The following is a 20,782-nucleotide window of genomic DNA, read 5'->3' on the forward strand; positions in this document are numbered from 1 at the left end:
GCCCCCCCTCCTGAGCCGTACCAGGCCGCGTGCCCTCAACATGGGGGGTGCCTTGGGGAAGGGGGGGCCGCGCAGCCCCCCCACCCCAAAGCACCTTGTCCCCATGTTGATGAGGACAAGGGCTTCTTCCCGACAACCCTGGCCGTTGGTTGTCGGGGTCTGTGGGCGGGGGGCTTATCGGAATCCAGGAGCCCCCTTTAATAAGGGGGCCCCCGGATACCGGCCCCCCACCCTATGTGAATGATTATGGGGTACAATGTACCCCTACCCATTCACCTGTAAAATAAAAGTACCCAAAAAAAACACAACACACGAGATAAAATATTTTATTGCACAGCTCCGGGGGTCTTCCGTCTTCGGGGGTCTTCTCGCCGGACTCCTCTGCTATCTTCTTGTAGCTCTTTTGCTAGCGGAGGAGTCCGGAGAGAGCGTTGTGTCAACATCTCCTGGAGAAGAAGAAGAAGAAGAAGAAGAAGAAGAAGAAGAAGAAGAAGAAGAAGAAGAAGAAGAAGAAGAAGAAGAAGAAGAAGAACGGAAGGCGGCGGCGACAGCGGCGACAGAAGACCGGGCCACCGCCTGTAAAAGAGCTATAAGAAGGCGCGGTGGCCCGGCAGAAGAACCGAAGAGGGGGACAAGACCCCCGAAGTCGGGAGAAGAGGCCGGCGGCGGGGAGGAAGAAAGCCGGACTCCTCCGCTAGCAAAAGAGCTACAAGAAGATAGCGGAGGAGTCCAGCGAGAAGACCCCCGAAGACGGAAGACCCCCGGAGCTGTGCAATAAAATATTTTATCTCGTGTGTTGTGTTTTTTTTGGGGTACTTTTATTTTACAGGTGAATGGGTAGGGGTACATTGTACCCCATACTCATTCACATAGGGTGGGGGGCCGGTATCCGGGGGCCCCCTTATTAAAGGGGGCTCCCGGATTCCGATAAGCCCCCCGCCCGCAGACCCCGACAACCAACGGCCAGGGTTGTCGGGAAGAGGCCCTTGTCCTCATCAACATGGGGACAAGGTGCTTTGGGGTGGGGGGGCCGCGCGGCCCCCCCTTCCCCAAGGCACCCCCCCCATGTTGAGGGCACGCGGCCTGGTACGGCACGCGGCCTGGCCGGCCGGGTAGCGTGCTCGGACAAGGGTCTGTTGTGGACTTGGGGGGAACCCCCACGCCGATTTTTTTTCGGCGTTGGGGTTCCCCTTTAAGTTCATTCCAGGCGGCGGAGCCCGCGACGTCTCCGTTGCGGGCCCCGCCTACCTTGACACGCGCTCGAAATGAGCGGACTGTTCTCCGCGTGTGTGGGCGAGTCCGTTCATTTCAAAAGTTGCGCGGACTTAGTACGACGAACTTAGTTTGCCGTATTAGTCCGCTCAAAAAGTGCCGTGTGTGGGCAAGTTCGTTCATTCAAAAGTTTGAGCGGACTGTTTGACGAACTTAGTTTGGGCAGACAGTACCTGAAATGTGTACCATACCTGCATTAGTATTACCAGGGTCTGCCATTAAAGGCTGTATATGGGATCTTTAGATCTGAACAAACATATTAGAGCCAATCTGGCTTTTATAGTGTAGCAGGAAACCACAAAAACAGGAGAGGAGAACATGCAAAATCCATACAGATATAGTGCTGCAAACCATAAGTGCTAACTGTTAAAGCGGTTGTAAACCCTTCCATATACCCAATGAAGTGACTAGCCTCAGGTAAAACACTGAGATTTAAAAAAAAAATCCTACTACATAAGTTGTACCTGTTTATTTGCAGCCATTTGTCCTGTACATCCTTGTAAAACACAGAGATGAAAATGATTTTTCACAGACCCACAAAACATGGGGTGCAGAACTGCAGTTAAAGACAGTACAGGAGCTCTGGAGTGAGTGGACTTTAAAAAAGATTTTATATCATATATTTGTTGTTAGGATACATGTAGGGTGTTATACCTAGAGTATAGTGCAAGGATCTCTGTTTGCTAGCGCAGTTAATTTATTTCCAAAATCTTTTATCAGTTCTTGAAATATTTCAATCTGCTTATCTTTCACTTTCAGAAGTTGTTCATATCTCTCATGGTGTAATTTCTCTGCCTCCAATCTGTCTAGCTTTAATGTTTCCACCTGTGCTTGGAACTTGTTGGCTTGTTCCTGAAATCCTTGCTTTAGGTATAATTCCTGTTCCTGTGAACACAATAAGAATTGATACATCAGAAAACCATAGAAGCCAAAGAAAGAAATTTTCATAGGAAAATCAATAGAAGTCAAACAAGATAGTTAAAGTGATTATTATCTTATAATAGAGGTTAAATACAGTTTGGCCCATATAATGTACCATATTTCAATCAAATGTTGGTGAATCAGGAAGCATGTTCATATTTAGAGTTGGTCGAATGGTTCGGCCCAAGCATGAGTTCGGGCTAAACATTGGCTGAGCGCCCATTTGACGAACGCCCGAATTATGGGGACGTACGACCGTTTGTTCGGGCCGCCAAATGACCACAATGCACTGTGCAGCTGCACAGTGCATTGGAAGTCCTCATTGGCTGAAGCAATGAAATATTTGCCCAATCAGGGCACATAGCAGAGATGTGCAGTCAGGGGAGACAGGTGAGGCAGACCCTCACCCGCCATGAACATACATTTTTTTTAAAAAAATTACAAAAAAAAAAACAAACAAAAAAAACGATCAAGCTTCGAGGGTCATAGCTTGGCGACCTCGGGGCACAGAGGTTTACCCACAATCCCATGTTTTTCTCACACAGTTAAGAGTGAGCATGATAATCTGCTGTGAAAAGGTACTGTTTTAATCAAGCTATAACATAATCATTTATTATTTATCTATTTACTGTGAAATTACTGGCTGTTATAACTTGTCCGTTAAGCCACTTGCTTGAGTACAGTTTATGAAAATATAGTACATTACCTTAAAAACAATATATAATAATTATTTGTACTGATGGTAATTAACCCCTTGCCACCCAGGCCAATTCTGACACTTCTCTCCTATATGTAAAAATCATAATTTTTTGCTAGAAAATGACTCAGAACCCCCAAACATTTCATTTATATATATATATATATACACACACACAGTGCTTTGCGAAAGTATTCGTCCCCCTTGAACTTTTCAACCTTTTGCCACATTTCAGGCTTCAAACATAAAGATATAAAATCTTTATTTTTTGTAAAGAATCACCAACAAGTGGGACACAATTGTGAAGTGGAATGAAATCTATTGGATAATTTAAACTATTTTAGCAAATAAAAAAACTGAAAAGTGGTGCGTGCAAAATTATTCGGCCCCTTTACTTTCAGTGCAGTAAACTCACTCCAGAAGTTCAGTGAGGATCTCTGAATGATCCAATGTTGTCCTAAATGACTGATGGTGATAAATAGAATCCACCTGTGTGTAATCAAGTCTCTGTATAAATGCACCTGCTCTGTGACAGTCTCAGGGTTCTGTTGAAAGCGCAGAGAGAATCATGAAGACCAAGGAACACACCAGACAGGTCCATAATACTGTTGTGGAGAAGTTTAAAGCCGGATTATATATATATACACACATACACAGTGCCTTGCGAAAGTATTCGCCCCCCTTGATCCATCTGAGGTGAGATGGTCTCGGAATCGCATACGTTTGATTTTTGCACTGGTTCCCCCTTTGGTGGAGGCTGTTAAGGATGCGATGAAGTGGCAGAAAGAATTCTCACCTCCAAAGAAACAGCAGAGATACTACCCGTATATAAAGAAATCTTTACCTTCCTTCCCATTCATTTCTGAAATCAAAGAAGTATTTGATGATGAGTGGGCGGGGCCTGAGAAGAAGCTCATAATGTGCATAATAGAGTATCGAAGCTATAACCCTTGGGGCACTATGCCTAAAGTGGATGCTTCATTACCTAGATTCGCCTGCCACATTCCGCTTCCGCTGGAAACGGAATGTGGCAGAATGTTCCACTGGTCTCCTTTAGGGATCCTATGGATCGCAGAATAAATGCAGACCTAAAAAGGTTGTATAGTTTGGCCCGGAGCAGCCTGCAGCCCAGAGGTAGTGCTCACTTCTGTGGCAGCAGCACTTGGGTTGGATTTGCACCTGTGCATTTTTTGGTGCTTTTTGCAGTTTTGCATTATCGTTCATTTACCATGGTCTCCTATGGGACGTGTTCTGTGGTGCGGGTCTGCGGAATGCAGGGAGCGCTGGGAGTGCATGGGTGTGAACCCAGACTTAGACTGTGGGTAGCGGAGCTGGTGGATGGATGTTCAGATGAAAGTCTGGGAAGTGGCAGTTTTCTTTTGCAGTTTTCAAGACTGCTGTAGAGTTTGTGGCTGAAGTGGCTGTTCACCAGATCAGAGAGCCAGTTCAAAAGATGACAGCAAAGATAATGGCTCATTCCATCACAGCCCCCAGAGCCTTATGGTTGAAGCATTGGTTGGCTGATAAGGCTTTTTAAGCACAGCTTATGCTCAGTTCCATTAGACCAGGGGTGGCCAACCAGACGAAGACCAAGAGCCACATTTTTTACCAAGTTACCGCAAAGAGCCACATCTTACGCATGGGCACACATGAACATCACCCCATCCCTTCCTCATACACACATACTTTTGCTCAGCTGGATTAAGGGTCCTTTCACACAGGGCGGATCAGTTCTGATCCGCCCCGTGGATATCCGTTTGCTCAGCGGGGATCACTCCGTCGATCCCCGCTGAGCAGGGAGATGACAGGTCTGTCTCTGCACACTGTGCAGGGACAGACCTGTCACAGCGCCGCTCTCCCCTATGGGAGATCGGATGACGACGCACCGCAGTGCCAGTCGTCACCCGATCCGATCCGCAGACAGATGGAAAAATTGCTTTTTCCTCCGTTTTCCTCCACTTTTTCGGATCGGAGCGGGTCGGATGTCAGCGGACATGTCACCGCTGACATCCGACGCTCCATAGAGCTCTATGGAGCACCCGTTCAGGTCCGCCTGAAAAACTGACAGGCGGGCCTGAACGGAACGTCAATGTGAAAGGGGCCTTATTGTAAATGTCACACACTGTTTTAACACTACAAAGACCACAGGCCAGCCATTTTCATCAAGTCAGTAATCTTCCTTTGAAAGTACATCCATGTGACAGAAGACAGCAGCTCATCTAATTTCCAAAATACAAATTGTCTTACAAACCGTGAACTGGTCAGGATAACAATAAACAGTTAATGGGTCTTCTAGCCTGAACTAGCATTAAATTCTTCCAAAAAACATCACAGAAAGCATGCAGCACACACAGAGCTCTGGACAAATAAGTGAAAAGAAGCTGAAATGGTTAACAGCCAGCCATGTGTCACACTATCAACAGACATAGAATGTGCTGAGCAGACCTTATCAGTGTGCAGGTAAAACAGCTATTAAAAAAAAAAAAATACAGAGCAAGACAGAGGGAGAAGGGAGGACAGATCAGTAACCTGCACACTTGTGGTCATACCTTCTTGTATCTCATCGGCTTCAGATACAGCGTGTTTCTCCTTCCTCTGCCCCCCTTCAGCCTCACTCCAGCGCCTATGTATTCAAATGTGGCGGGCTGGGGAGGGTTACACTACCTGCCGATTGGCTGTTGATGTGTGGGAGGAGCGGAGCAGGTCCTCGCTTATACTCTCATAAGCAGAGGAGTGCAGAAACTCGGGCTGTCACTGTAAACCAGCCCACTGAGCCATCGGCCAAGTCCGAACGTAAGAGCCGCATGGAATTGGGCAAAGAGCCGCATGCGGCTCGGGAGCCGCGGGTTGGCTACCCCTGCATTAGACGGAAAGCTACTCTTCAGGAAGAGTTAGAATCAGCAATTCAGTGGGTTTCCAATGGCAGATCTAGCCTAATCCGGCAGAAGAGAAAAAGACAACAGAAGCCCTATCGGTTTAACAAGAGATCCAAAGAAGGATTCAGAGAGGCCAGTACTAATGCCGCGTACACACGACCGGACTTTTCAACATCAAAGGTCAGACGGAACGATTCCGGCAGACCATTCGATCGTGTGTGGGCTGCAGCGGACTTTTGATTTGCAAAAGTCTGACAGACTTTAGAAATGGAACATATTTCAAATTTTTCCGCCAGAACTCCGCCGGACCCAGTTCCTACCGAGAAATCCGCTCGTGTGTATGCTAGTCCGACGGACAAAAACCGACGCGAGGGCAGCTATTGGCTACTGGCTATGAACTTCCTTATTCTAGTCTGGTCGTACGTCATCACGTTCGAATCCGTCGGACTTTGGTGTGATTGTGTGTGGCCAAGTCCGTTCATTCGGAAAGTCCGTCAGAACTCTGTCAGAACTCCGTCAGAACTCCGTTGAAAGTCTGTCGGACCTAGTCCCTCAAAAAAGTCTGGTCGTGTGTACGTGGCATTACAGTTTTTCATGGAAGGGAGTCAATGAAACCTTCCAAGCCCAGGGCCAACTAAGCTTCTAAGGCTTCAAATAAGTCCTTCTGAAGGTGCCTCCACTTAACCCTCTTAAGTAGGAGCAAGACTAACCCAATTGGGGGTGTTTGGGCGGGCAAATTACAGGATGCCAGGATTGTAGCCTTCATTTGATCACGTTATCGTCTCGAGTTCAGAACAAGGCTACCTCAGACCTTGTTCGTGGAAACTGGGCTTCCTACAGATGTTTGAGAGGATATATAGGGGAGCTGTTGGCAGCAAGGGCCATCCTTCCGTTTCCAAGGCACGAATTGGGTCAAAGAGTATGTTCCCCTCTGTTTTTGGTCCCAGAGGCTTCAGGGGGTTTCGGACCAGTTTTTGACCTCAAAGTCCTGAATTCTTACATGAAGGTTCCACCATTCAAAATGGAGTCATTGTAAACAATCATTTCAGTTGTGGACTCAGGAGAGTGGATGGTTTCCATCGATCTGGCGGATGCATATCTTCTTGTTTCCATAGACGCATCTCACCATCGCTTTCTCAGGTTTTCCGTGGAAGGCTCTCATTTTCAATTTTAATGTCTCCCATTCAGTCTCTGCAGGACTCTGAGAATGTTCTCAAAGCTACTGTCTCCTGTCGTCGTGACTCTAGGGGTCAAGAGAGTGCAAATATTCCATTATATAGACGACAGGCTACTTCTGGGTCATTCTACTTCATGTAAATTTCACCTGCAAAACATTAGCTTGTTTCATTAGTTGTTCAACTTTCGGAAGAGCCAGATGCATCCGACCCAATTGTTGGAGTATATAGGAGTACAATTCAAAATGGATCAGAGTTGTGTTTCTCTTCCTCAGAGGAAGGTCCAGGAGATCCAGTCTTAGACAAAAGCAGTGATAGCCAGGCCTTCTATGATGGTGAAGCAATGCATGCAATATCTGAGGGTTCTATCAGCCACAGTTCCAGTAGTCCCGTGGGTCAGGTGGTGCAGAAGGAGGTTTCAATGCAACTTTCTTCTTCAGTGGGATCGTTACTCCTTGTTTCAGAAAATCTATCTGCCAATTCTGATAATCTGGTCCCTGGTTTGGTGGTCAGTAGCTCGCAATCTTTCCCGTGGAGTTCTGTTGAAGGCCTCAGAACCAATAGTGGTGACGACCAATGCCAGTCTAGCAGGCTGCAGGGCACATTGCTTGGGACAGCAGGTTCAAGGTCAATGGAACTTGTGGGGCGAAGAGTTCAAATTTCCTGGGATTGGATGCTGTCAGACGCGCTCTCTTAGCGTTCCAACCTCTGTTGCGAGGTCGAGCTGTCAAGATTCTTTGAACAACAACTACGGTGACTTATATGTATCATCAAGGGGGCACAAGAAGTCGCCCTCTCCTTCAGGTGGCATATCAATCTTCCTATGCGCAGATAAGAATCTCGGTTCTATTACAGCATCTTATCTCTCAGGGCCTGGGAATGTTTTAGCAGATCACTTAAGTCGAGGCTTTGAGGATCACAATGAATGGGGCCTGAATCAATAGATCTCATGGCATTGGAGGAGAATTGTCAACTGCCTTGCTTCTTCTCCCGGACCTGGCATCCACAGGCGTTGGGTCATGGTGCTCTGTCCAGGTCTTGGAACTTCCCCTTGGTGTATGTGTTCTTGCTGCTTCCATTGGCTCTCAAAATCCAGCTGAAGATTCAGCAAGAAAAGATCACACCATTAGTAGTCTTGCCTTACTGGCTCAGGGAGCCGTGGTTCCCTCTGGCTTGGAGGATAAAGTTGGGCTCGTCAATCCCACTGCCTCCTTGTCAAAATCTCCTTCTGCGGAGTGGGGCCTGACACCGGAACCGCAGGAGGATGCAGTTAATAACTTGAAAGTGAGAGGGAGGCTTTAACTGGCTTGGGTCTCTCGGGCGGTGTAGTGAAGACATTATTACAGGCTCGTAAGAGGTCCACGAATGTAACCTATCACCAGATCTGGAATACTACAGAAAGGGGTTGGGACCTTGGATCTCATTCAGTATCTAACATTTTGGAGTTTCCGCAGAGTGATCTCTAAGGGTTAGCTTATAATTCCCTGAATGGTCAAATCCCCGCTTTGTCAGCTATATCGCATATAACATATGCTCTACATCCGTTGGTGATCTGATTTTAGGGGCAACCATAGAAATCAGACCTCCATTGAAATAGTTTTTTCCAAAAGAGGACTTAACACTAGTCTTAGAACATCACTGGTTCTTCCGTTTTGATCAAGCTTTCTCTTGTTCATTATTTCTTTCAACAGTTTTTTGTTTTTCACTAGCCATTGCCTCGGCCAGAAGAGTCTCCGAGTTGTGCGCCTTCTCATCTAAAGAACTATATTGTTTGGTGCTCCCAGACAAGATAGTCCTTAGGCCAATACCAAGCTTACTACCTAAGGTTGCCATATAATTTCATATAAACTAGGAGGTCATTCTCCCAGCTTTTCCGGGCGGATACAGCTGATAATGAGTGGAGTAGGTTAGACCTGGTCTCTGCGGTTTTAACCTACCTGAAATGGACTAAAAGCAGATCAGCTGTACTTTTTCCCAGTGGGGCCTACAAGGGTATGCAGGCAACATCCAGAGTTGTGTCTTCTTGATTTGTCAAAGACCATACATATTGCATACAAAACGCTGGGCCTTTCTCCTCCTTCAGAGATCAAAGCACGTTTGAGTAGCATTGCATTGAGGGTTTGGCTTATTTTTTGTCTTGCCTTCCTTTTTAATATGGTTGGTACATCCCATAGTTGGCTGACATAGGGAAGTCCAGGAATAACGAAAATTGCTATCCATACTTACCATAATTTTCCTTTCCTGGATCCTCCCCATGTCAGCCGGAGAATTCCCGCCCAGTTTATCCGTCGTGAGGCGGGTATTTTTTTGAACACTGGGTCGGCTGAAAGAATGACCTCATATCAGAAGTCACCAACACATCTTCAAACCGGCCTTTTCTTGCAGGCGCTGTTGTATTGGTACCCGCAACTCCTTCTCTGGGAGTGGGAATTGCTCCTCTGCCAGCGCACGCAAAAGCAGAATGCAGCATTTCTCGAAGCAAGGCCTGGAAATGCTCCATTCTGACAGCCCGCTGTCACGGCGGTAACATTTCCGCCATTTTGTATTTGTACCGGGGGTCTAAGTACGTTGCCACCCAGTACTGGTCCTTGACCCTTATGCTTTTTATACGGGGGTCCCTATTAAAACACTGGAGCATGAAGGCCCCCATTTGCACTAAACTGGAAGCGGTGTGGTGGCCTGGCTCCTGCTCATCATCCAGGATAATGTCATCCTCTACATTCTCCTCTCCCCATCCACGCACAACAACAGGGATCCAAGAAAGGTTTAAAGCATGCTCTTCTTGCTCCTCCTCATCCGCCCCGGCACCATCCTCCTCTGACTCCTCTTCAGACTCCTGTTGCTGACTTGTCTCAGATAGAGTAGCCCCCCTGGGAATTCATCCAGCATTGCGACTTCCTCATCTTCCCGCTCCTGCTCCTCCACAGCTTGATCAATGACACGACGCAATGCACGCTCCATAAAGAAGGCATTAGGTACCATGTCACTGATGGCGCCATGGCTGGGACTGACCAGTTTGGTGATCTCCTCAAATGGCTGCATAAGTCTGGTAGACGTTAACTGCACCTTTCTGCTGGAGCAGCCTATCAAGCATATAGAAGGTGGAGTTCCATCGTGTCGGGCAATCGCAAATAATACGTCTGACCGGCAGATTGTGTCGCCACTGAATGTCAGCAAGGCGAGCCATAGCCGTGTAAGATCTTCTGAAATGGGCCAAAATTTTCCTTGCCTGCCGCAAGATGTCCTGGACCCCAGGGTATTTGACAACGAATCGCTGCACGACCAAGTTTAAGACGTGTGCCATGCATGGCACGTGCGTAATTTTGCCCTGTTTCAATGTGCTAAGCAGATTGGCACCGTTGTCATGCACCACTTTACCAACTGTCAAATTAAGCGGTGTTAGCCACTGATCTGCCTGTGAACGCAAAGCTGAAAGGAGTGCCGGGCCAGTGTGGCTCTTGGCTTCCAGGCACAACAGACGCAGCACAGCATGGCAACGTCTCACCTGGCAAGTCGAATAGGTTCTGGGGAGCTTGGGCGGCGCAGCGGAAGAGACGCTAGCAGCGGAAAAGGAGGAGTCAGCCGAGGAGGAGAGGGTGCCACGGGTTACATGCTTGACGGCCGTCAGAAGGTTCGCCCAGTGGGCAGTAAAAGTGATATACCTTCCCTGCCCGTGTTTGCTAGACCACGTGTCTGTGGTCAGATGTATCTTGGCACCGACACTGTGTGCCAGAGATACATTCACTTGCCGCTGAACATGGCCATATAGCTCTGGGATGCCCTTCTCTGAGAAATACTTCCTTCCTGGGACCTTCCATTGTGGTGTTCCAATGGCCACAAATTTGCGAAAGGCCTCCAAGTCCACCAGTTTATATGGCAGTAGTTGGCGGGCTATCAGTTCTGACAAGCCAGCCGTCAACCTTTAGGCAAGAGGGTTATCCGGCGTCATCATATTTTTTATGCTCGAACATTAGGCACAGGGAAGACTGCCTTTTTGCAGAAAAACGTGAGCTTGGCGTGATGGAAGGTGGAGTGGAGGACAATTGTGAGGAGAGAGGAGAAGGAGAAGTAGAAGACGAGGCTGGACGGTGAGAGCCTGGAGTGTGTGTTCCATTGCTCCCACTGGGCTCGGTGATGGCTGCTCATGTGCCTTCTTAAGGCGGTCGTCCCTAGGCGAGTGTTGGGCTTACTGCGACTAATGCGTTGACTGCAAAGATTGCAGATGGCAACACTATTGTCAGCAGCGGACACGTTAAAAAAAAGTCCACACTGCGGAGCCATGTTCCGGCATCCTGGGAGCGCCAGATGTGACCGTACATGGTCGATGACTCACTCCTGATACATTAGCAGTCTGCTTTGTCCCTCCTGTGCAATGTAAGTTATTCCTGCTTCTCCTCCCTATCTGATGGTCCATATCTCCCCCTGAACTCCCCTCCGCTTCCTCTCTTGTGGGCACCCACGTGACATCACTAGACACGTCATCATCGACGTCACCTTCCCCACCGCTATAAGTAGAGATCTCGGAGTAGGCAGCAACACCGGGGACCAACCTCCTCCTTCGTCTGATCTGGGTACTGTCGTCAGACTACTGAGTGGCGGTTGTTGCTACCTCCTCTTCCTGATCCAATGCCAAGAGTGGCTGTGCATCAGAAATGTCTTGATATGGATCAGAAAATAATTCCTGTGACTCAAGCGGAAGGTATGTGGTGGTGGCGGTGGTAGTGTTGTTGGTGGTAGTGTCTTTGGGGGTGCAAATAGAGAGTGAAGAAGAGGGTGCAGATCGAGAGGATGAGGAGGGTGCAGACGAGTAAGGCTGAGTGAGCCACTCAACCAATTCTGCTGCTTCCTTTGACGTAATCGCACGCACCTTCTGCAATTTCCCACTTTGGCTCAAGCCTGTTGCTCCTGCCCTACCCCTACCACCCCTTCGGAAGGGCCTGCCTCTTCCTCTGCCTGTCATTTTTTAAATCACCCTGTGACAAAACTCTCAGTCCCTATACTGATAAAGGACTGCTGCAGAATAGGTCAACAGTCAGCAGTAGTGCACCTCAACCCTATATATTGTGGACCTATACCAGCCCTTAAGTATTAGCAGACTGTACCTCACTCAACCCTATATACTCTAGTACACTATACCTTACCAGTCCTTAGAAGGACCTTTGTGCAACTAGTAGGTTGTGATTAGCAGACTGTACCTCAGTCCCTATACTCATAAAGGACTACTGCAGCAGAAGGGCAGCAGTCAAGTATAATATTCTTTCTATATTTGGAAGAAAGAATATTATACGTGTACAACCCTATTACCATACCAGTCCTGAAAAGGACCTTTTTGGACCTAATAGTAACAGCTACTGATTAAACTGACTGTCCCTCACTGCCACACATCTTCCTGTCTGTCCCTATTTAAACTGACAAAACACAGGCTGCTGCAACAATAACTTGAATAGCACTCAAAACTATATCCTGTACTACTACACCATACCAGTCCTGAAAAGGACTTTTGTGGACCTAATAGTAACAGCTAATGATTAAACTGACTGTCCCTCTCTGCAACACAGAGCGTCTTATCTGTCCCTCTCTCAGCACTGACAAAAGACAACCTGCTGCAACAATGACTTGAATAGTAGTGCCTCAAACCTATATCCTGAACTACACCTATACCATACCAGTCCTTAAAAGAACTTTTGTGGACCTAATAGCTAGCGATTTGGGTCACTGTAATCTCTCCCTGCTCCACACAGCAACCTCTCCCTATAGTGACAGTAGAAAAAATGTAAAATGGCCGCCGGATCGGGTCTATTTAGAAGTTAGGGGGGATGTCCAAGTGTCCATGTGCTGTAATGTCTCAATTGACTGTCCTGTACCCCATGATGGATGTGTCATCATAGGTCAAAGTTATTTTACACAGTAAACACGTAAGTCCGCCGGGCGAACAGCGGCAATAGTCCCCCGATCGGGCGGACCGCGAACAGCCGAAATTCGCCGCGAACCAACCGCCGGGCGAACCGTTCGGCCATCCCTAGTCCTGGATGTGTCAGAGGCGGTGGATATATATATATATATATATATATATATATATATATATATATATATATATATATATATAAATAAAATATAGTATAGTAAATGTAGAATTTCACGCAAAAGTGGGTTGCCTATGGAAGTAGTGACTGCTGGGAGAGTGATTACAAAAAATTCTGAAGTATAAAGAGGGTAGGTATAGGGGGAAGAAAATACAGAAAAACTAAAAGTAAAAATAAAAATGAAAATAAAAAATCGAAATAAAAATCTAAATAAGAATAACAATAGAGTAAAAATAGAAATAGAAATAAAAATAAAAATGAAGAATAAAAATAAACAAAAAATAAATGTGAGTGAAAAATAGAAGGTATGCTCAAGTGAAGAGTGTATATAAGTATGCAATCATTAATTCATAAATTGCCCTTGAATTTATATTTGTATCACAAAGTGCTAAGTGAGCTAATTGATAAACAGCATAAATAACCTACGATAATAGGTAAACAGCATAAATAAATACGATAATAAAATAATTTGTATACATAGATATAGTGATAAAGATGATCGTGATAAGATATGAAAAAAAAATAGGTAAATGCCTGTCGACACACAAAAATTTTTCAAGGGAAACGCACATAATTCATAGCCACCAACACAGGAGAAACTTTAAAAATTAGGGACTTTATAGGATGCCACACGGAAGGAGTTATCTACGTTTTACAATGTAGTTGCAACCTCCAACATGTAGGCTGAACAAAAAGAGCACTCAAAGTGAGAATACAAAAACATGTCCAAAACATTAAAAAAGGTTTCCCGAAGCACAATGTATCAAAACATTTTGCTCAGGTGCATAACCAAGACCCTTCACACCTCCAATTCTGGGGTATCGAGAAATATAACAAGAATTGGAGAGGTAGTCACATGGTCAGAACTATGGATTCATGCCCTACGGACTCTCACCCCAGGAGGAATGAATGTGGAATTCGACCTTAACTGTTTTTTGAGCAACTTCTAATCGCTATTATCATTTATTTAACATGCATTTATTTAATATCACATATAAATATAGGACGTCAGCCCTCTAAGAACAGGCTAACAAGGGGTTACTTTTGGAAACAATAAATAGATCTGAATTAATTGATTCCAGTTTAAATAACTTAACCAATTTTATTAAAGTATCAAAAATAGAAAAAAAAAATAGTTCATAAAAATAGAGGTTTTCAAACTAATATTAATTGTGTATCCATCGATTAACCGTTTTAGTGATTGGAATAAATTGGTAATTTTTGATCTCTAATAGGTAATCTAACATATGGGTTGCAATGGACTAATTGCAATGTGTCTGGACTATAGTTGTGTTCTGTGTTGTTTTATGTGCATCCTGTTAGTTTAACTGTCTGTGGGTACACAATTAATAATATTAGATTGAAAATGACTATTTTTATGAACTGCCTGTGTTTTTTTCTATTTTTGATACTTTAATAAAATTGGTTAAGTTACAGTATTTAAATTAATTCAGATCTATTTATTGTTGCCAATAGTAACCCCTTGTTAGCCTGTTCTTAGCGGGCTGACGTCCTCTCTGTTTTTCTATATATGCTTATGGTTACGGCTACAACTCCCTGAATGATCTAATTTTGGTCATAATTAAGTTTATGACCTTGGATAAGTAGTAACTTGCTTTCCCTTCCCTTTTTCCCAATATTTTCTATGAACATATAAATATATCCACATTCCTGTTAGATACCCATGTCTTTATGATAATACTCTGTTACACGTTTTGACCCCTCTGCTAGCCCACTAGTGCTATACTCCATCACCTCTTCTTTGAATTGACATTTCAATTTTCTTGTTCATTTTTCGGACCCCTTGTATGGAAACAAGGGGTATTTCATTTATTTTATTTTATTAATAGTTTAAAAATAAAAAACACCTCCACCATTATACATTAATCGAATATTTTGGTTCACTGTATCTATTTTGGTATAGGTTATATGTACTATTATAACTCATTTTTATTTATGGAGGGCATTGAGTAAATTGATTTAGCCTGGAGTGCAATTTTAATTTACAGTGACACGACCACCTTAGCTCATCCGATATTATGACTTTAGTCCTCTAAACTTGCCTTATGGATCATACCATTCAGGTGTGACTTACAGCCAGATGAAATATCCTATTAATTTTTCTATTAACTACCCTATTAGTTATATAGACTTTGAGATAAAAAATTCAATTCTATCGGCGAAAGTATGCCCCATAACTCTGGTTCATCGCAATCTGGACTTTCCGCCGGGTCTATCGGATACTTTTCTAGCGCCAGAATGGCCGCACGACCAAATGAAATCAAACACTTTTTTTGCAGAGGGTGATTCCTAACGCAATCTAATTTGGCGAACCTTTCCCGCATGGGCTCTTTTCCTTTCTGGCCCTATATCCAAATAAGGCATCTTCTTGATCATCGGACACGCAGAGGTGAGTGTGGCAGAAATCCAACAGTGCTGGAGTCTCTCTGCTCAAGCACCCCCCCCCCCCCCCCAGAAACATCTTATCTCCATTCTCTATGGGACCCTACAAGGAAAAACTCCGGAAAGTTTGGCAACGGAGCAGGCTTACTGGGAGGAGGCTCTTGAGGTCACAATAGAGGAGAGGGACTGGAATAAGATTAACCTTTACCTACACAAAGGGTCTCGGTACAAGAGAATGGGTACAACGTGAGGACACGTTGGTATAGAACACTGGAGATGATTCACAGATTCGCACCGGAGGTGCCAAAAGAGTGCTGGCGATGTGGGGAGGAGACAGGCATGTTCCTTCATATATGGTGGAGCTGCCCCTCTCTACAACCATTCTGGCGTAATGTACAAGATGTGCTTACGAGGGTATCCTCTCTCCCATTAGACTTCTCCCCGGCGCAATATCTCCTACACCTTTCTGAGATTCCCAAAAAACAGTATCACAGATCGCTCACGTTGCATATGATCAATGCGGCTAGAATGTGTGTACCGATCCATTGGCAAACAGCTTCTGTGCCGACCTTAACTGAATGGTTCCATCGTATCAATAAGATGGCGGAAATGGAGGAGCTGATTTACACTTCACTGGATAAGACTGCATTATTTGCCGCAATCTGGGGCGATTGGTCGTCCTTTAAGGCCTCCCAGATGTACCTTGATATCATGGAGTCAACTACATCAAGCGGTAGGTTGACTATGTAGCGTGTTTTGCTGGCTGTAAGCAAACTTTACTTCATTGTCATCCCCTGGGGATGTCTTTTCTGTCCAAACCTAGGAGAGGGCAGCTGGTGAAGTCCTCACCCTCTCTCCTCCCCCTCTTTCCAGCATTCCATCCCAGGAAAATACACTCTAGACGTCTCTCTACCCACGTCTCCCTATGCAGCATAACCTACTTGCCCTACCCCGATCCCCCCTTCCCTCTGTGCTTGCTTCAGTTTTTCTCCACAACTTCGAGACTTTCTCTACCCCACCCCCACTCATTTTTTTTTTTTTTCTCTCTCTCTTCTCTCTTCCACCCCTCCCCCCCCCATCTTACCCTTCGAAACAGTCTATCCCCTATCTATGACTTGAGTGGTTAATACTCACCTCAAATCCTGCCTAAGACTGGGTTATCAGAGGTGTTTAAACCTGAGGTTCACCTATATGAAGCTATGTTTACTATAACCTTTCCTTGAGTCAATTCATAATTATTTGTCTTTTGTCGATGTATATATGAGCCATGGGCCTGGCCCAGATTTATTGTTGATATGTATATGAAAACGACATTGGATGTGTCTGTTCCTTTATGTACCCCCCTTTTAATTCAATAAAATGTTTATGGGAAAAAAAATAAAAAATTCAATTCTATGGCCAACATCTGAAATAATAGGTTTACACTTTTTACATCATTCTCATATTTTTTTTTTACATTTATTATATTATATTTTAATTTATTTTTTATTAATATATTTTTTATAGGATAAAAATTCTTCTTATATATATTTTTAATCAAATAATTAAATATTTTTTGTCATATGCCTTGTTATAAAGGAATGAAATAATTCTGTATTTTTAAATATTATTACATCTATGCATATAAGCACTCTATGCATATTCAATGTCTATGTTTGCTTTATGCATATATCAAAACAATCAATATTACTACCTAAACCCTTATTGTTAGTGTTTAGGACCGTGCTGCAAATGCATATAAGTTCTTGATTTATGAAAGCTTTCAGCCGTGAGAATTAACAGCCCTGATATGTCTGACCGCGATGTAGTAAACCCTTCGATCTACTAGTTACATATACAATATTGCGAATCTAATGAAACAAAGACAAGTTTTCCCCGCTACACCTACCCTCCTTATACTTAAGATTTTTTTTTTGTAATCACTCTCCCAGCAGTCACCACTTCCATAGGCACCCAAATTTTGAGCGATTTCACTTTTGCGCAAAATTCTACATTTTATTATTTTTCTTTTGGTGTTATTGTGAACCCCTTCATTTTGCAGCACTTGTGAATACACCCACACTCCTTTACATGCACACAGCTCTTTCTTATTTACTCCCAGTAGCGCAAAGGCCGCCACTACCTTTATAAAATATAGTATAATTTTAGCAGACACCCTAGGGAATAAAATGGTGGTTGTCGCAACTTTTTATGTCACACGATATTTGCGCTTTTTTGTAAAGAAACTGTTTCATGAATAAAAAAATTCAAAAAACAGTAAAGTTATCCGGATTTTACTTTTTTTTGTATAGTGTGAAAGATGATATTACGCCGAGTAAAATAGATACCAAACATGTCAGGCCGCGTACACACGCGGGGACTGTTCGCTCAACTTTGTCCGCTGAACAGTGTTTCAGCGGACAGTCCGCTCGTGTGTGGGCTTTCAGCGGACAGTTTCAGCGAACAGTCTGCTGAACAAAGTTTTTCGGAATTTCCGAAAAACTGTCCGCTGAAACCTTGTTTCAGCGAACAGTCCCCTCGTGTGTAGGCTTGTTCGTCAAACAAAGTTCCGCGCATGCTCAGAAAGAATTTATACGCCGAAGGTTGCATTGCAGTGTATAGGACGTCGTTTTCTAGTCCCGTCGTACGTTTCAGCAAACTGTTCGTTCGTCGTGTGTGGCCATGTCCGTCCATGCTAATTTTGAGCGGACTGTCCGCTGAAACTGTTTGACGAACAAAGTTGAGCGAACAGTCTCCGCGTGTGTACGCGGCCTCACACTTTGAAATTGCGTGCACTTGGGGAATGGAAACAAACTCCAGTACTTCAAAATTCCCAGGTGACCCTGTAAAAATGTTTACAGGATACATGTTTACAGTTAGAGTAGGTCTAGTGCTACAATTATTGTTCTCGCTCTAACATTCACGGCATATGTAACCTGTGTGTATCTGGTTCTGATACTAGCCAGTGCCTCACCAGCCACTCACCTCACCACATGTCCCTGGCACATAGCACTGTCAGATTCCTGATTGGACACTGTCATGATGACTCTATCTAATCGTGGCTCATTGCTCTTAGCCCCCCCCAACCTTTAAAAGTATTCTCCCCATAGCGGCCATTTGCAGTGTGATATCGGCGTGGAGAGAGATAGAACATATCTCTGTTCAGTGCTACCAGTGAGTTAGTGTGCTATTGTGATTCTATTGTATTGTGTAAAGTTTCAGGATGAATTTTATGATAGTACAGCCTGGGAGTAGTGCGGCTTTTAATTCTTACTTTAGTGTTATTTTACTTTGTCAAGGCAGGTTTCCTGCAGTATATTTCAGTGTGTTATTGCAGGTTTACCACAGCATATTGCAGTGCGTTAGTGCAATAAGCTAGACATGTGCAAAAGAAAAAATTTTGTTTAGTTTCGTTTCGTTTTAATTTGTTAATTAATTCATTTCGTTTAGTTATATTCGTTAAATTCATTAAATTCATTTTCGTATTTCGTTTAGTTTTCTAACGAATTCGAAAAATCGGTCGCATTCAAAAATATTTCAACCAAATTCGAAAATATTTCTACCGAATTCGAAATGATTTCAACATGATTCGAAATTATTTTAACCGCATTCGAAAATATTTTGCGACCCGACTTTAGGGCCATGTATCTCGGGGTCACTTGGTGCTAGAAAATTTGGATATGTTGTAGTGCTAGTTCTATTGTGTTTGCCTACCAAATTTAGTGTTTTTAGCTATAAGTGACCCGGAGATATGTGGCCCCAAATTCGGGTCGCAAAATGTCATTCTCTGCTGCAGAAAAGTACTTTCATATTACCCATATCTGGGGTCACTTGGTGGCAGGTGACATGGCAAGTGGACAATCCACAACTTGGTCACATGGCACTCGTGGCCGGTCACGTGGCACTCGGACAATACACAACTTGTGGCAGGTGACGTGGCAAGTGGACAAATACAATACACAACTTTTGGCAAGTGGACAATGATATACAGCATATGCACTTGCCTTGCGATCGACATCTGTGACTTCTTTAATCAGGCATGCTGACAACTTCATTGATACCATAAATATAAATGAAATAAGATGTGTGCGTTTTTTTTGCACTGGTACACTGCAAGTATGAAAAGTTGATATGACAGATATATATAAGTATAAGTAACTAACCATCTTCCAAAATTTCTAATTCAAATAGAAAAGAATAGAAAAAATATAAATTTTAATAGAATAAAATAGAAAGAATATACAACCATCTTCTGAAATTCAAATTTGAATAGAATAAATTTGAATTTCGAATAGTATGAATTTAAATTTTTAAATGAATTAATTTTAAATTTGGATAGAAAAGATTATAATAAAATAGAAAATAGACTAGAAAAACGATAGAGCAGAATAGAATATATTATATTTTATTCTGTTCTATTGTTTTTCTAGTCTATTCTTTTATATTCTATTAAAACCTTTTCTACTTTAAATATCGAAATCATTATATACTAAATTCGAATTTCGGAAGATATATATATATATATATATATATATATATATATATATATATATATATATATATATATATATATTTCCGACATTTGAATTTCGTATAGAATGAATTTGAATTTGAATAGAAAAGATTAGAATAGAAATAGAGAATAGACTAGATCAATAGAACAGGATAGAATATAGATACTATCTATTTCAGTTTTATTTTTTTTGCAGATTACCATTTGTTTTAATAAGAGCTCTTGCAGACTATTAGCATCTATTTCATTTTTTTGCAGATCTCCTGCAGACTATTAGTATCTATTTAGTTTTTTCACCAGATCTCCTGCAGACTATTAGCATCTATTTCATTTTTTTTGAAGATCTCCTGCAGACTTTTAGCATTTATTAATTTTTTTTAGCAGATCTCATGTAGACTATTAACAGCCATTTCACTTCTTTCTTTTTTTTTTGCAGTTCTCCTGCAGACTGTTAGAATCAATTTCATTTTTCTTTTTTTTTGCAGATTACTATTTATTTCCATCAGATCTCCTGCAGTATATTAACATCCATTTCATTTTTTTGCAGATCTCCTGCAGACTATTAGCATCTATTTCATTTTTATTTTTTTTGCATTAGAACAGCCATTTCCTTTAGATATAGATGCTAATAGTCTGCAGGAGATCTGCAAAAATGAAATATATGTTATTATACTGCAGGAAATCTGATGGAAATAAATAGTAATCTCCAAAAAAATGAAATTGATTCTAACAGTCTGCAGGAGATCTGCAAAAAAAAGAAGTGAAATGTCTGTTAATAGTCTACAAGAGATCTGCTAAAAAAAATAGATGCTAATAGTCTGCAGGAGATCTGGTGAGAAAACAAAATAGATACTAATAGTCTG

The 20,782-nt window shown here is 43.2% G+C and overlaps 1 protein-coding gene across 1 annotated transcript in view; it reads right to left on the bottom strand.

Annotated features, from left to right (window-relative positions):
* Positions 1-1,726: 1,726 nt before the first annotated feature.
* The window catches only part of LOC143925636 (guanylate-binding protein 3-like), a 211,294-nt gene continuing 192,238 nt past the window's right edge, over positions 1,727-20,782 (bottom strand). Inside the window, exon 12 of the mRNA XM_077450102.1 lies at positions 1,727-2,157. Within this exon, the coding sequence (XP_077306228.1) occupies positions 1,927-2,157 (231 nt within the window). The 3' untranslated portion in view covers positions 1,727-1,926. The remainder of the gene's footprint in view (positions 2,158-20,782) is intronic.

Source organism: Lithobates pipiens, unplaced genomic scaffold, assembly GCF_037356315.1.
Source record: "Lithobates pipiens isolate NorthernLeopardFrog02 unplaced genomic scaffold, aLitPip1_a1.2 Scaffold_22, whole genome shotgun sequence".
Taxonomy (NCBI): Eukaryota; Metazoa; Chordata; class Amphibia; order Anura; family Ranidae; genus Lithobates; species Lithobates pipiens.